The sequence below is a fragment of the Tympanuchus pallidicinctus genome, unplaced genomic scaffold (genome assembly GCF_026119805.1).
Source record: "Tympanuchus pallidicinctus isolate F22 unplaced genomic scaffold, pur_lepc_1.0 scaffold16, whole genome shotgun sequence".
Classification (NCBI taxonomy): Eukaryota; Metazoa; Chordata; class Aves; order Galliformes; family Phasianidae; genus Tympanuchus; species Tympanuchus pallidicinctus.
The window spans coordinates 422,919-438,057 of record NW_026294679.1 but is presented as its reverse complement, the minus strand read 5'-3'; the positions used below and the strand labels follow the sequence as shown (position 1 = coordinate 438,057).

The window sequence follows — 15,139 nt, the reverse complement described above, 5'->3', positions numbered from 1 at the left end:
GCGCCTTGTACAAACAGCTCATCTTGGGCACAGCGCTGAGCTATGAGTCTTGGAATAAAGTGATACAAGTGAACCTGAACAGTTCATTGACATTTGCTGTCGAGAGCACTGCAGTTTGTTTTTTTTTCAGGTGATCCCGCTGCAGAGCTGAGCTCCCCGGCCCTGGCAGCGCGCAGGACGAGCTCTGTAACCTGGCTGGGAGGATCGTCGGGGCTGCCTCTCAGTGCTGCTCGGAGCGCAGCTGGGAGAGCTCCATGCTGGGGAGCTTCCTTACCTCCCCGCGCCGCTCTCAGTGCTGCCACGCGGCTCTCGGCCCCACGCAGGCTGTGCCAGCAGCGCCTGCATCCTTTGTCCACGTGTGGCAAAGCCTTCTTGCATGCCCTCGCTTCCCACAGCTGCCCAGCCCCGTGCTGTTAGCAGCATTCAGCTCATTAGCCGCAAGCACTGCTCTCCTCTCTCAGCAATGTGCAGGGCTTGCTTTTTTTCTCTGTCTGTGGATGAGGTCAGGAGGGTGCGTATTTATCCAGGCCTTGGAATTCTGACACCATTTTTCCATTACCCGGTTGGTAGGAGGAGGCTCAGCCTCTCGCTCCCTCTCTTCCCCCACTGCACCCCGAGCAGTGCTGCTCTCCCTTCCCTTTTCCCTTCCCAACATGCAGGGCTGTGCTCGGCTTTTGCTGGCGGTGTGGAGCCCATGAACCAAACCTTTTATTTTTAAACACGAGTGGGGCCAAGGAGCGCACAGTCCTGGAGTCGTTTCACACGAGGTGCGGCTGCCTGTCTGCAGTTTACCCTAACTGTGGGAGCTGTTAGCTCACGTGTTGCCTGAGGATGTTGCCCTGCTGGACAGTTTTATTTTCCTACAGAAAAATTGTGCATAGATGTAATCCTGAAGAACTTACTGCTTCTTACAGTATTTGAGTACTTCTAGTACTTGAGGTATCGCCTGAAAACATCACCAAGACAAACACACCTCTGTTAAGTGAACCACACTGTGTGCAGTGCCATGGGAAGGAAGTGTGGTGTTAAGAACAGGGGAATCACAACATCTTCCCAAGAGATGTCACTCCTGGGTCTGTGTTAGCTCAGGGCTGATCCCCTGCTGGTGCTTAACCAAAGTTAATGAGGGAATTTGCTGCTGTCATTTCTTTTGCTTTTTAGTGGAAGAATGTGTGATATGAGGCATTTTCTTCTTTTGACATCCACACGGGATGCAGTAACATCAAGTGAGCAAGGCCCAGTGGAATGCAGTGCAGAATGCAGCACTGAGCCTCCCGTCCCTCTGCCCCTGGGGCTGTCAGCAGTGCAGCCCTCATTCAGTGCTCCTGCAGTGACGGCAGCACTGCAGTGCCTGCGCAGCAGGGTTGCCCAGTGCTGGTGATTCACCGCAGGCTCTCAGCGTCAGCACTTCCTTGGTCTATTGCAACACTTCAGATAAAAGCCTGGAACCTCAACCAGTTACAGTGAGGCAGTAATGAGCACTTCTGGAGTCAGTCCTGGTTTCTTTTTCATGCTGAACTCATCTTCCGTGGTAAAGTAATTTATAAGTCTGACCCCTCTCCTCCCATCTTCCCACATAATAAAGCACAAAGGTCAGTGATCTTTGAAGCCTACATCAGGTCTGAGCCTTCTTGTTAGGTTGTCTGGGACTGCATTGTAAAATATGGTACAGAGCAAAAACACTTGGGCAAAGACAGTGGAGAAATATGGTACACATTTAGCAGAAACATTTCTATATAGAATTCCATAGTGGATTGAACCTATTTAATGAGTTTTCTAGATTAAGCTAAAGTCTAGGGAATTTTTGTTATAATGCCACATCCCATAAAAATACCTGCAGTCCTGTGAGAACAGACACCATATTCATCCTTTTTTTTTTTTTTTTTTTTTAACATTAGGTGATGAGGGAACAGACTTTCTGCTCAAATGATATTCATGCTCTGTGGTTCGGTTCCAGCATGCTCTGTTCCTCAAAGCCTTCTCCATCCCAGAGTTGTGGTACGGAGTGAAAAGGGCATAAACACTGTGTGATGTGCAAAAGAGAAGTGCCTGGTGTCAGGTGCCTGGCAGTTGTCTCAGGCATGGGGTGTCAGGAGCCTGGCAGCAGGACTGGAGGGGAATCAACTCTTGGAAAGGGTAGATAACAGCAGGACAAGGGGAAATGGCTTTAAGTTGAAGGAGGGAAGAATAAGGTTGGATAGCAGGGGAAATTCTTTACAGAGAGAGTGGTGAGGTGCTGGAACAGCTGCCCAGAGAGGCTGTGATGCCCCGTCCATCCCTGGAGGTGTACAAGGCCAGGTTGGATGGGGCCCTGGGCAGCCTGAGCTGCTATGAAATGTGAAGGTTGGTGGCCCTGCGTGTGGTGGGGGGTTGGAGATTGATGATCTTCATGGTCCCTTCCAACCCGAGCCATTCTGTGATCCTGTGATTTGTGCACACACCCAAATTGCGTCACAGTCCTTGCCTGAAAGTTCTGGGGAACGCTCTGTGGCACCAATGGCACAGTGGTTGTTTCCCTGCACAGCCCTGCTCTCCCCAGGTAACGCAGCCCACAGCAGCAGCACAGCACAGGTGTGCAGCACAGGGCGCAGAGGTGCTGAGACACGGAGCAGAAGGGCATGGTGGTGCATTGGGCACCAGAGGATGGGGAATGCTTCTCAGGCTCAGGATTGCTGGCCTTCTGGGTCGCGGGTGTTTTGGTTTTCATTATGAAATTGCTCAAGATAAGTCATTAGTTCTCATAGCATGCTGCTATGCTGCTCACCCTCCCACCCCCCAATTTTCTGTTTTGTTCTTTGTTCTTAGGAAATCGTTTGTCCCAGTAGGTACAAGCAGGCAATATAGCAAACACAGCTTTTCAGAAAGTCTGTATGATGCATTCCCTACTTTCTGGGTGCATCTATACTAACAAGCCATGCTTTCCCTTACTGCCCTTCTCCACACCGATGCCATGATGCTGTGGGTCACTCTTTTTCTCCTGTTTCAGCAGAATCGGCTGGAAGTGCTCAACTTTTGACTGTTAAAAAAAAAGATGAGGCATTAGCTATTCATTACTCATGTACTCATTACTTTGGTAATATCCATTAACAAAGTGAGCTTTCAGAAAGTGCCTTGTTTTCCATAAAGATGTAGGAAATATATTCTGGGATGCTGCCGTCTTCCTTCCTCTGAGCAGGACAGATGAGCGCTGCCCACTGCTGTGCTCCTTCAGGGGAACGGCTGTTCTCAGCTCTGACCATGGCTGCTCTTGGAAATCCATTTTATTTCTCCTTAGTGATGGTTTTCCTTTGCAGAGAATGATGTGTTGAAGAAATGAGGCAAATATATGTATGTGTGAAGTAAATTTATATATATTGTGTGTGTGCACATATTAAAAAAGGAGCAGGAGGAAGTGGCAGTTCACAGCTGTTTCATGATGTTACTATGGTGGGAGGAACACCAGAGAGCCATCAGCTGGGGGCTGTTGGTATCTTGCTCTGATCCATTCCATGTATTTCTAAAAGCCTTCACATCACATCTTCCTGTGCATCTCTAAAGCCATTTAACAATAGAGATCAGCCTTCAGCAATGAGAGCACAAGCCCGGAGAGCACCAGCAGAACCATAGACACAAATCAAATTGCTGTAATGAACTCTGAGCGATCTCAGCAGACTGACTGAAAATGAAGAAAATGAAAGCTGAGCTGCCCTCGCTGTGCTCAGGGTGAGGGCCCTGCACGGCTCCCAGCAGCAGCAGCCACGGCTGCCCTGTGCCCATCGGCTCCAACGCTGCCTGCAGCGCTCTGCTCTGGGTGCACCGTGTGCTCTGGCACAGTACGCGCGTGCGCCCCTGGAGAGCCGGGTGTGCTTGCACTGTCACTGCAATGGCCCTTAAAGAATGCCTCAATGTGTCAATGAAAAGTCTGAGACGGGGACACGTTACTCATGCGCTGCCTCACAGGAGATGGCAAAAAGATTCAGGGTTCCCTACTGTGCCACGAGGACGGAGTCGGACAGCTCGGGCACAGCGTGCGGCAGCTCTGGGGTCATTTCCCTGCCGTGAGCACCCAGCAGCGGACGTGCGCGGCGCTCAGCCCGCGGGAAGCGGGCGGCACGGCTCTGCCTCCAGCCCCAGTCTGCAGCCCCGCTGCGTTTCTGCAAACCTGGGCTGCACAGCAGCTGCTCCTTTTGTTGAAGCAGGGGAAAAATTACCACGCGAGTCGCACTCTGGCTGAATAAACAGATGGTGCTGCAGCTCGCAGCGCTCCAGGATGACCTTTCCCAGTTCCTGCCGTTCGGAACGCCGCTTCCTGCCTTAGCGCCGAACAATGCGGGAATGCCTCTCGTGATTTCCCGGGGCACCGTCATCCCATCGACACGGCCTTGAAGGCTAGAGGCCACGCGGCAAGCGGCTGCTCTGTTCTTCTGCAGGAGCAGCAGCGGGCGGCTGCCGGGGCGTCTCACCTGGAGACGGAATACAGCGCCGCGATGTTCACGCGGTGCTTTAGGCCGGGCGCGTCCGACCCGCGGCGCAGCGCGGCCGGCAGTGCGGCCCATCGCCTCCCATGACTTCAAGGCAGCCGCTCTTCCCCGCGGGGCGCGCAGCCATCGCTCTGCAGCGCCGAACGGCAGCGCCGGGCATCGCCGGCTCGGGCGGCGCGGTGGCTGTGCGCGATGGCACGGTGCTGAGCGCGGGGCTCTGAGCGGCCGGCTCTACGCGGCCGTGCTTTCCGTTCTGGGACGGGAGATGGAGAAAAGCTTTCAAGATTGCAAAAAAGCTCATCCATTTCTGTTTGCGACACCGTTTTCAGTTGATATAAATATGTGACCTGCATATTTTCAGGTGGAACGTATGGGGTTGCAGTCCGATCTTCAGCTCAGAAATCTGATCGCAGCCTCTTACTGGACTGTTGTAAGACCTCTTACAGAGAGAAATACCCTTCGCTTCACAATCACACCTTGCTCACGTCACTGCTTTCTGGCTGCACGCACATTTGGAACAACTGCTGCCAAGGATGAGGCCTGGGAAGAGTAGAATTTCATCACAGTTCTCTGATGAGCACCTTGAGGCTCACTGGGAATGGCAGCCGCTGCCATCGAAGCTGGCTGCTGTGCTGGTTCCACAAAGCCAAGGTCACATATCCCACTACTTGGACGTTCTTCTTCCTCTTTCTTTTTTTTTTTTTTTTAAGGTTTTTAACAAAACAATTTAATTTTAATTTTTTTTTACTTGTGTATTAACGGTGTTGTACATTTTACGAGGGCTGCTCCAAAAGTAATGCCGTCTATTTTATTGTGTTGGTCCATAACACCAGAGATGGATGCTGGCAGTGAGCAGCAGAGATTGAAGCTTCCCACCAATTCCGTGTTGTTGCTGTGTGACCGATGGCAGCAGAGGGGCAGTCTGACAGAACGTGTGACACGGAGGTGTGTAGAAAGCAAAGGCGTGCCACTGAATTCCTCCACGTGGGAAGAATGGCACCCACTGACATTCCTCAACACTTGCTGAACGTTCATGGGGACCAAGCAGTGGATGTGAGCGCAGCGAGGTGGGGGGTGGTGCGTTTCAGCAGTGGTGACAGTGGGTCAGGTTGGTCTGAGCTCTGCACGCAGGCTCTTGCTCATTGTCAGCAAAAAGGCATAGCTAACAGTGGTGACAGTGTTAGAAGAGTGTTTTGTAGCTGAGAATTTGCTCTATCAAATAATGTTATTGTGTTCTGTGCATCTGTTTTTGTTTCCGTGGAAATAAATAGGAGGCATTACTTTTGGAGCGACCCATGTACATGCAGCCCAAGACGATTCCTCTACTTTCTGTGGGCCAGGCGACCCAGGTTTTATGATTCCTCCAGTGCTTGCAATCACGGCTGCTCATTAGCTGGACTGAGGTGTCTGGGTGGCCTTCAGCGGCGGAATCGCACAGCTGGGTCTACGCGGAGCTGGATACTCATAGGGAAGAACCGTAAGAAGAGAACAAAAATGAGAAACATGGAGCTGGAAGATGGAACAAGAAATTCTTTTTTATGCGTTAAGGTTAAAAGCAGAAATTGCAATTTTTCAAAATTTTTTTTTTTTTTTTTTTTTTTTTTTTTTTTAGTAGCTTCTGTTACATTTGTGTTAAGTTTACAAAGAACAAATGCTGTGCTACTCTCTATCTGGTGAGTGGCAAACATAAAAGGACGAAGGACCAAAAACTGTTCGAGTAGGGTTGCACCTCATTTATTGTAGGAATTCAATTAATGTTGCAGAGTCTGTTAGAAATTAAGAAGCCAGCAGAAATTGATGACTGCATTAACTCTGCTCTGAGAACAGTTGTGGAGTGCCTGATACGAAAGAAACAGCAGCGTGATGGCAGAAGTGAGGGACGTTATCTGCCCGCAGTCTGACAGCTCACAGCAGCTCCAGGAAACGCGCTCACAGCTGCACTGTGGCTGCATCCCATGCTTCAGATCCAGACCACAGTGAGGGCTGCCTGTACCGTGGCCAAACCAGTGCCCCAGTAAGTCTGGCAGTGCCAACCGGGGAACGTTTTGCCAAAAAGATACTTAAAAAAAGGGAAGAAGAACATCATGACCCTGCCCCTTTCCAGCACCAGCTAACTGCCAATGTCACGGAACGTCCTGGTGCTGGGGCTGCCTCAACACAGTCCTGGCAGTAACGTCGCCGAAGGACGTTGGGAAGCGTTCTTTAAACACAGCTTCCGTCCAGGCAACACGCGGCAGCGCCAGTGAGTGCTGTCCTGCTGCCTCGGAGCGCGGCCAGACTCAGTAAGACACGGACGTGTGGCACAACGGGTGAACTGTGAAACGATTACAGACACCGAATGTACCGACAGCTTTTCTGCACTGCTGTAGCCTGAATGCTCGTCGTGGTTCCTGGGCGGACATCCCAAACCCCTAGGAGCGGCAGGACAATCAACGGCAGTTACTGCGTCATCACGGGCACTTGGGGCCAGGGAAAGAGACGGTGCAGAGCGTGTTGTGTGTCACGGGAAGCTATGGGAGCTGAAGGTGTTCACACAGGGTCTCAGAGAATCCAAGTGAGACGGATCGGTACAACATCGGGAACCAATTGGGCAGGCACGTGGTGCGGGTGGAGGGTGAGGAGTGGAGGAAGACGCCGCTGCGCCGCGCTGTGCCGCCTCTGCTGAGCTGAGCCGAGCCGAGCCGAGCCGGGCCGTGCTGTGCCATGCCGTACCAAGCCGAGCCGTGCCGGGCTGTGCCGAGCCGGGCCGAGCCGAGCCGAGCCGAACCGTGCCGAGCCATGCCGAGCCGTGCCGTGCCATGCCGAGCCGGGCCGAGCCGAGCCGAGCCGAACCGTGCCGTGCGGTGCCGAGCCGTGCCGAGCCGCGCGTTCAGCACCGAGCCCCGGATAGCGGCGGGCGGTGCCGCTGCGGGCAATGGCGTTTTGGTGGTGGGAAGAATTGATCCCAGCGACAAACTGCTGGAACCCACTCGGAACAGCCGTGAGCTGCTGGTGGCTTGCAGACACCGCACGGCCTGGCGCTCTGCAAGGGGCAGCCCAGCCGGAGCCTGCGGGGACGTTCACCTGTGCGTTGCTCTAACAGTGCTGTCGTCGCTGAGGAGCCGCCGTCCCTGCGGGAGGTGGCAGCCCGGGTGGGGACCAAAGCGACATCACAGCCATCACGTGCGGCAGCCGCCCCGGTCACCGTACGGACTCCAGGTGTAACGCAGTCCTGGTGCAGCAGCCCCAAGTGGGCGCTGCGCCCTGTGCCACCCCAGGGTCAGGACGTGGCACATCCTTGCTGAACCATTAACAGCCCCAGTGTGTGTCAGCTGCAATTCGAGTGCTAAAACTCAGCAGCTGTGCAGAGTCACAGCCTAATGCTTTAAATACAGATGTGGGAATGTTAAGGCAGAGATCTTGCCTCGCCCAGAAGCTGCATGCCTTTGAGGAGTCACTGCTCACCTGGGAGATGAAAACCAAATAGCTACAAAGGGCGCAGTACTGAGGTACACCTTGATGTGCTGACATCAGTGCTGCGCTGTGGGGAGGCACTGCATGTCCACTTCAACACCCTCCGCACCCTTAACAGCAATGGTAGCCTCAGCACCAATGTAACTTTTTGCAAGTAAAATGTGAAGAATATTTCCATATCTGCACTTTCCTCTTCATTTCTATTAAGGGAGTCAGAGTGTTTTCCTCTGTTTCATCGCACTTTTCATACTTAATGATGCAATTGTTCTCTACTTCCTCAGTTGGAAATATTTATGAATTGCACCCATATGCCTTGGTGAGGGCAGTGTGTGTGCAGTGAGGTGCTGTGTCTGAGGAGTGCGCAGTGTTCTCAGGAACCATGGAGATGCCTCACTGAGGGACATGGTTCAGTGGACGTGGTGGGGATGGGTTGGGCTTGGTTATCCAGAGATTTTTGCTGACCTTCACGGTTCTACAGCTCAAAATCCCTGCAATTGATGGGGTCTGTCAGGGCCTCGTGGGCACTAGGAGCCCTGCTGTCCAGCACCCTGACCTTGGCCCTGGGCTGGAGCATGGAGGGCTCAGCCCCACCTCTGCTGCACTGTGCCAGGAGCTGGGGCTCCCTGGGCAGGTGCTGGGACGGTCCCTGGGCCTCAGGCTGTGCCCTACCACCCCCCAGAGAGCCCTCAGCCCTCCTGGTGCCCTCATGGTAGTTACTGCATTTGTACTTAACTAGCCATGGTGTTGAAGATTGGTAGGAAAAAGCCTTCTTAAATTAGTGTGCAGTTGTTTGTTTGTTTGTTTTTGTTTCCTTGTAGAGGTCCTCGCAGCTCAAAAAGTCTTCCCACAAACCTGACGATATTACGGACCTAGGTATGCATTTAAAGCCACAAAATATTTTAAGAACATTTATGAAATCTGGATTTTGAGGCTTCTTTCCTCGGAGTCCAAGCTGAGATAGTGTAAAGCAATACAAAATGGAGTGATACAAGTAAAAATGCTAAGAAACTGGCGCTCACATTTGGAAAGCTTATTGCGTGCTCCATAACCTTGGTAGCAGTGCTGCTCAGCCACACGACTCACCAGCGCTGATTTCAAATGCTGCAGCTCTCATGCTTCTTACAGACCTACTCTGGCAGTGACTGCAGCAGCAGACACTACGGATCTCTCATTTATGCACCAAATACCCCATCGTGGATACCAATCCATTTCTTTTGTGAGATGTAACCGGAGCCGTACTCTGCTTCAGACAAACTGCAGAAAAATATCAAATGAGCTGAAAGCAAAGGATGCGTACCGGGCACAGCGCTCTGAAACCTGCACGGAGCAGTTTGATGCCCTTTCCTTAGAGATCTGCAAGGTGCGGCCTGAAGTGGGGTCAGATCCCTGCGCACCAGATGTGGGGTTTCCAGCCCAGTGCCTGTGGTTCCAGCAGCGTTCAGGGAGCAGCCACCCGTGGGACACTGCCTTGTTTCCAAGGGTGAACTAAGGAAAGCAGTGACCGCTGAGCCAGTTTTGGTTAAGCCATGTTTAGTGCAGTCTAGAAATTACGAAGTGCACCATTTAAAACCACTGAGATCAATCAGAGAACACAGCCTGTCCCTCGGGGCTCACAGGAGCTTTCAGGCAGCAAAACATTACGTTACATTTAAGGATTTTAATCCGACGTAGGGGCTTTGTGTCCTGTTTTTGTTTTGTTTCTCATGCCATTACTGAAAGCTCTTCATGAAGATCTTTCTAATAAAACTGAAAGCCTATTAGCAGAGCCATAACGGCAGCGATGAGCGAGCTGTGATCACAGAGGAGCTGCGTGCCGGGCGCGGGAGCCCTTCCTCTCCTATGGCACACGACAGGCGCTGCTGGGGCTGAGGGAGCGGCAGAAGCGGCGGCTCTGCTCGCTGCCGCGGGGCCGCCGGTAGTGCGGCAGCGTGCCGGCTGTGCAGCACCAGCATCTGCTTTAAAAAACAAACCATCTGCGCTGCTTTCGATTTTTTTTATGAATTTTTTTATGAATTATTTTATTCAGGTCTGAGATGCGCTGTTTAGCGCGTCGTTTAGTCATTGTCTTTTGTTTTCCAAGGATGTTGCTGTTAATATCCCGCATACCGCTTTGAGGGGAGAACTTAGCAAAGTTTAAGGAGTCCACGATTATGAACTAAATTAAGTACGCTCTTCCGACCGCCGCTTCCTCAGCGCCGGAGCTGCCGGAGCGGGCTGCGCACATCGCGCCCCCGTTGCCAACGGGACGGGAAGCGCAGCTGATGAGAGCGGCGCGTTGCCCCGCACGGCTCCGCGCTGCACCCATTCCTCATTTCTCTTTCTGGGGCAGTTACAGAACAGTTCTTCGCTCAGAGGATCTCTCTGTGAGGGTCGCATCGCTGGACCGCCTGCTCCCCGTTCCGCCTGGCTCCGGCTGAGTGGCCGCCCAGTGCCCCCTCCGCGCCGGGGGGCCCCGCGCTGTTGCTACGGACTCCGCGCCGCGGCCGCGGTAACGCGCTCAGGTGCGGCCGTTGCGCGCTTTGTGCCGCGGCGCCACAGCCCCGAACCCGGCGGCTGGGCCGGGCAGGGCAGGGCCCCGCACAGGTGAGCGCCGTCCGGGCCCAGCGGGGCGGTCTCCAGGGGCCGCCGTTGCCCTTTTAAGAGCCACGCGGGGCCGCCGTGACGTTGCTGGCGCGCGGCCCCGGCCCCGCCCTCCCTCCCCCCTTCGTTCTCCGGCAGAGCCGGGAGCGGCAGTCGCGCTCGGCGCCCGTCCCAGCCCGGCTCGGCCCGTCCCGCCGCGGCCGCCCCGCCCTCCCGCCCCGCCCCGCCGACCTGCCATGCGCCGCGGCCCGGCGCCAGCCTCCGCCGGCGGGAGCCGTCCCGGCAGCAGCGCGGTGGCGGCGGCGGCGGGTGAGCGCTGAGCGCGGAGCGGCGCGGCCCGCACAGCCGCAGGGCGCTCCGGCCCGGCCCCGCCGCGGCGCGGATGTCCGCGGGCTGCCCGCGGCTCCCCCCGCCGCCCGCGCCCCGCAGCGCCCCGCGCCCGCCCCCGGGCTCCCCGCAGCGCCGTTCCGCGCTTCCGCCCGCTCGCCCGGCGCCATGGCGGTGAAGGGGGCCGCGGCCGGCGCCGGGGTGCTGCTGGTGACGGCCAACGTCGGGTCCCTCTTCGACGACGTAAGTACCGGGGGGTTCCGCGGCCCGGCGGCGGCCCGGCACGGGCGTGCGGGCGGAGCGAGGCTCGCGGCGGGCGGGGGAGGTGCGGGATTCGGTGCAGCTCCGGGGCCGGGACGCGGCCGCCCCTCGCCGGGCGCCGTTTGCGGCGCGATGCTCGGGCGGCTCTGGGCGCGATCCCTGGAGCCGCGAAGGAGATGTTTGCGACGCGCCGAGGGTGCGGGCGGCCGGCGCTGTAGGGCTGCGCGGTGAGGGCGGTGTTTGGGGCTGTCGGGGGCGGCGTCCGGGCTGCCCGACCTGCCGCGGGGTGCGGTGGGGCGCAGTGGGGCCCTGCAGCGCCCGCCGTGTCCCGCTGTACGGCCGCGAGGGCGACCCGGAGCGCGCTGAGCTTTGTGAAACTGCGCCCGCTGTTTGTCTCTCCGGCGCGCGTCGGGTTCCCGGCGAACGAGCACCCAAAACATTTGCCTCGTGCTTGCGATGGCCCCGAGGCCGCATCCTGGCAGCGGGGTGCTGTTGCCTGGCCAAGTACTGACGTGGGGCCGACCCGCAACGCTGTCGTTAAATCTCACAGTGTGCACGGCAGGTTCCGGGGTGTCCTTTATTAGAGTCTGGGGCTCCGCAGGCGGCACGGCATGCTGCTGCTCGCAGCCACGGCGGCTGTGCTGCTGTCCCGCCGTGGGGCGGGTATGGCCGTAGGGGGCTGCTTCTGGCCTGGGGGTCACGGTGTGTTGCTGGCAGCTCCTGGCAGGTTCTGCGGCTGGGAGCCGGGACGCAATGGGGCAGCCTGGAGCACAGCTCTGGCCCGAGCTCCCCCGCCTGTTCTGCCGCGGTCCTCCTTGTGAGGTGGGGATGTGGGGCATCTCTTCATGAGGTGGTAACGTGCAGCCATTCTGTAGCCTAGAGGGACTTCTGCTGCGGGCAGGGACTGCTGCCCTGTTGGCTCCACCTCTGTGGGTCTGCAGAGCTGCCTTGGGATTCTCTGGTTCATTTCCCTGTTCCAGCTCCTCTCAGTTGGTACTGAAGTTGTGCAGTGCATCAGAATCTGCCCTACGCTGTGCCTCTGTGCTTGGTGCAGCCCGGTCTGTGGGTCCAGGAGCCCCTGGGTAGTCCTGTCCCCATTTCCCCCCTTCCCTTTCTCCTGACAGCCTCTTCCTGTCACGGGGCCCTTTGGTTGGTGTGAAGTGGGCTGCGTGCGATGTGTTTTGTGCAGATGCCCCTCAGTTGGGACTGGCATTTAATAGCAGAACAATGTTCTCCTGGCAGACTGGCTGCCTGGGGTGAGTGCTGTCTTGCACTTGGCCTGGCCACACACTTGCAGGGTCCAGGGATTTCTGGCTCATGCTGTGTGCATCCTGGATCATTGCAGCCCTAGGATAGCTGCAAGCAGTGGGAGACAGCACTACTCCCCCATTGAAAGCATTAACACAGCATTTATTGGTTCTGTGGTGTTCTTCAGAGCTGTGTGTCACTACTATGAGCATGTATGGGACTTGGTGCGTCTGTCAGCTGTGCTTGAGCAGTCGCTGCTTGTCCTGTTGCAGGATGCTTCCTGCTTGTTAGCACAAATGTTGCTGCTGGGAGCAGGTAATGAGTTCAGGTTACCTGTGGGTTGCTGCTGCTTCTTTTCTCTCTCCTCTTTCTTCTCCCCTCTCTTTCTATGTTTTTCCGTTTCATTTTCCTTTTTTCCTCCATCTGTGCTGCCCAGATGTCACACTGACCCTTCCATGAATCTGGTGGCCACAGAACAAACCTGTCTGGCACATCACTGTATGGGATGTTACTTTGTGTGCTGTTATTGGGTCCTTTATTCTCTGTTTGTGCCCTCCCTGGTTGGGGCAGGAGCCCTGGGCTGAGTTCAGGTTGATCCATACCCTGCCCACTGCGCCGTGCAGATGCACCCAGTCATCTATGGGGCTGCATGTGCTGGAGGAGCTCTCTTTACTGCTTGTCTAATGATTCTATTTAGTTATTGGCACACTTGTGACTGTACGTTCAGATCTAATAAAGGTGGCTGTTTCTGTTGGGTGGAGGCAGATGATCATCTTCAGAGTTCGATTTGTGTTGTCTCAGAAGCACGGTTTGCTCCACTGAGCGGGGAGGGGCTACCAAATAGGCAGGAGCACCTGGCAGCAGGGGCTGATGGAATAGCTGCGCTTTGGTAGTGTGGTAGTACAGGTTTACGTGACTTCATTAATCCAAGTTATTTTAAACCTTTGAGCATAGGTTTCTATGGTAAAGGTTTCAAATAATCCAGCAGGCTTAGCCATACAAGCTCCACAATTTCTGCTCGGGCTGGAAAGCGCTGCATTCAGGCTGAAGTCTATGAGCCCGTGTCAGGCAGGCTTCCTAACGTGTGGCCTTGCTTCTTCATACATCTCATGCATGTAACTGTCCTCCAGGAGGAGCGATGCAGTTATGGGGTCCCCAGGACCGTCTCAGGTCAGAAGTGCCACGATGACAAGGAGAGGCAAAAGCTCCAGGACAGCAGGTTGTGTGGTTATGTTCATTAAAATAAAAAGAGAGGGGGAAGCAGCTTGGGGAATTGCTATTTGCTGGCAGCGGGCTGACTGAAGCCTTCATCCAACACCCTGGATTAACCCAGGTTGCCTTGCCTGGAGCGAGACCAAGTGGTTGTGGTGAGTCCCCCTGTTCCAGCGCAGGGCACTCGGTGGCCCCACACAGCTGGGAGCCCTGCGATCCCTGCTGCTCCATGGCTGCACACAGCGCTGCCCTTCCTGCGGAGCGCCTGGCGGGTGGCTCCTGCACCCCGATGAGTTCAGGCTGTGCTGTGGGGAGGCTTCCTGCCCCAGCCCTGTGGACTATGGTTGTTGTTAGGAGTACTGCTCTGATCCTGAGTATGAACCCAGAATATCCTTCACTGCTGTTAGGACTAGAAATCTGCTGGTTGAATTTGACGTAGAAATACTTCCTCTAATCGTTTCTGAAAGCAGCCTGCTCTTCTAATGGGCAGTGATCCCAACATGAAGGTCTGTCCTTATCGCATCTGAGCTTAGCTTGCTGATTGTGAAATGGGGGTGCGGTTCTGTTATGGTGTTAGGTATCTGTGGATGTAACTGGTATTAAGTCATAAAGATGGTGGCTTTGTTTTCTTGTAATTTATGTTATCTTTTGTTTTGATTGTCCCTCTAGGAAGAATTTTCTGAATTTTGCAGAATATTTCAAATTTGTTAGGATGGAAAATGTAATATTTAGGTTTGGATTTCCAAGCAGGTATCAGTACTAGCATGCTGCAAGTTAAGGCACCTCCTCTTCAAGTCACAGTTTCCAGATTAAGTTGAAGACCACACGTGCTTCACTGTGATTGTTGGTTTTATTACTATCAGTTTTGTGTGCACACCAGCGTTGTCATCTTCAGTTTGTTTGCCTTTTTATGGCAGAAAGGCAGATAGATGTTTGGTTTTGGTTTTTTTTTTTTTTTAGTTTCTGCTGTTCTTATGCTTACAGTGCTTTGTTTTACTGAATTCTCAATGCCTTTGCAGAGGGTGAAACTTTTGAAGTAGATCAGAACTTGGTGCTACTAAAAGTTTCCCAAGCTAGGTGGAGATGCGGTGGTGGGGAGGAGAAAGCAGTTTTGTTACCCTTTACAGTGCCTGTGCATTTTTAATTGTTTTTAATAACAGAGGGATCCACCGTACCTTGAGAATGAAGCTGTGGGAGGCTCACTGCCCGTGGATGCAGCTGTTGCCCAGGTGTGTGCTGGGATGAAGCTGGAGGTGGCCCTGGGTGCCGCTGCCACGTGCTGAGCAGCCCTCTCCGTGTGCACGGCTCCCGGCTCGCTGCCACAGCTGCCTTGCTGTGGGAATGCCTCGCTGCCCCTTGCTCTGCTGGGCTCCCCGGCTGCAGGTGGGCCCATAGGTATGGCCCATAGGTATTGCCCAGCGGCTGAGGGCATGGTGGAACTGCAGGGTAACGTCCGTGCTGAGCCTTGCCACAAAAAAAGGTTTTTCCAGATGTGCAGCAGTATTGTGGAACTGCTTATGACCCCACTTAGGGAAAGCAGAAATAGAGCCTCGGAGATGTGGCACCGGTTTGTAGCTTGCTGTTCATACAGTCTGTAG

At 54.7% G+C, this 15,139-nt stretch overlaps 2 protein-coding genes across 2 annotated transcripts in view; both read left to right on the top strand.

Annotated features, from left to right (window-relative positions):
• Nucleotides 1-15,139, top strand: part of PWWP2B (PWWP domain containing 2B) — a 125,327-nt gene that overhangs the window by 69,694 nt on the left and 40,494 nt on the right. The window lies entirely within an intron of this gene.
• Nucleotides 10,939-15,139, top strand: part of INPP5A (inositol polyphosphate-5-phosphatase A) — a 210,240-nt gene continuing 206,039 nt past the window's right edge. Inside the window, exon 1 of the mRNA XM_052677064.1 lies at nt 10,939-11,063. Within this exon, the coding sequence (XP_052533024.1) occupies nt 10,989-11,063 (75 nt within the window). The 5' untranslated portion in view covers nt 10,939-10,988. The remainder of the gene's footprint in view (nt 11,064-15,139) is intronic.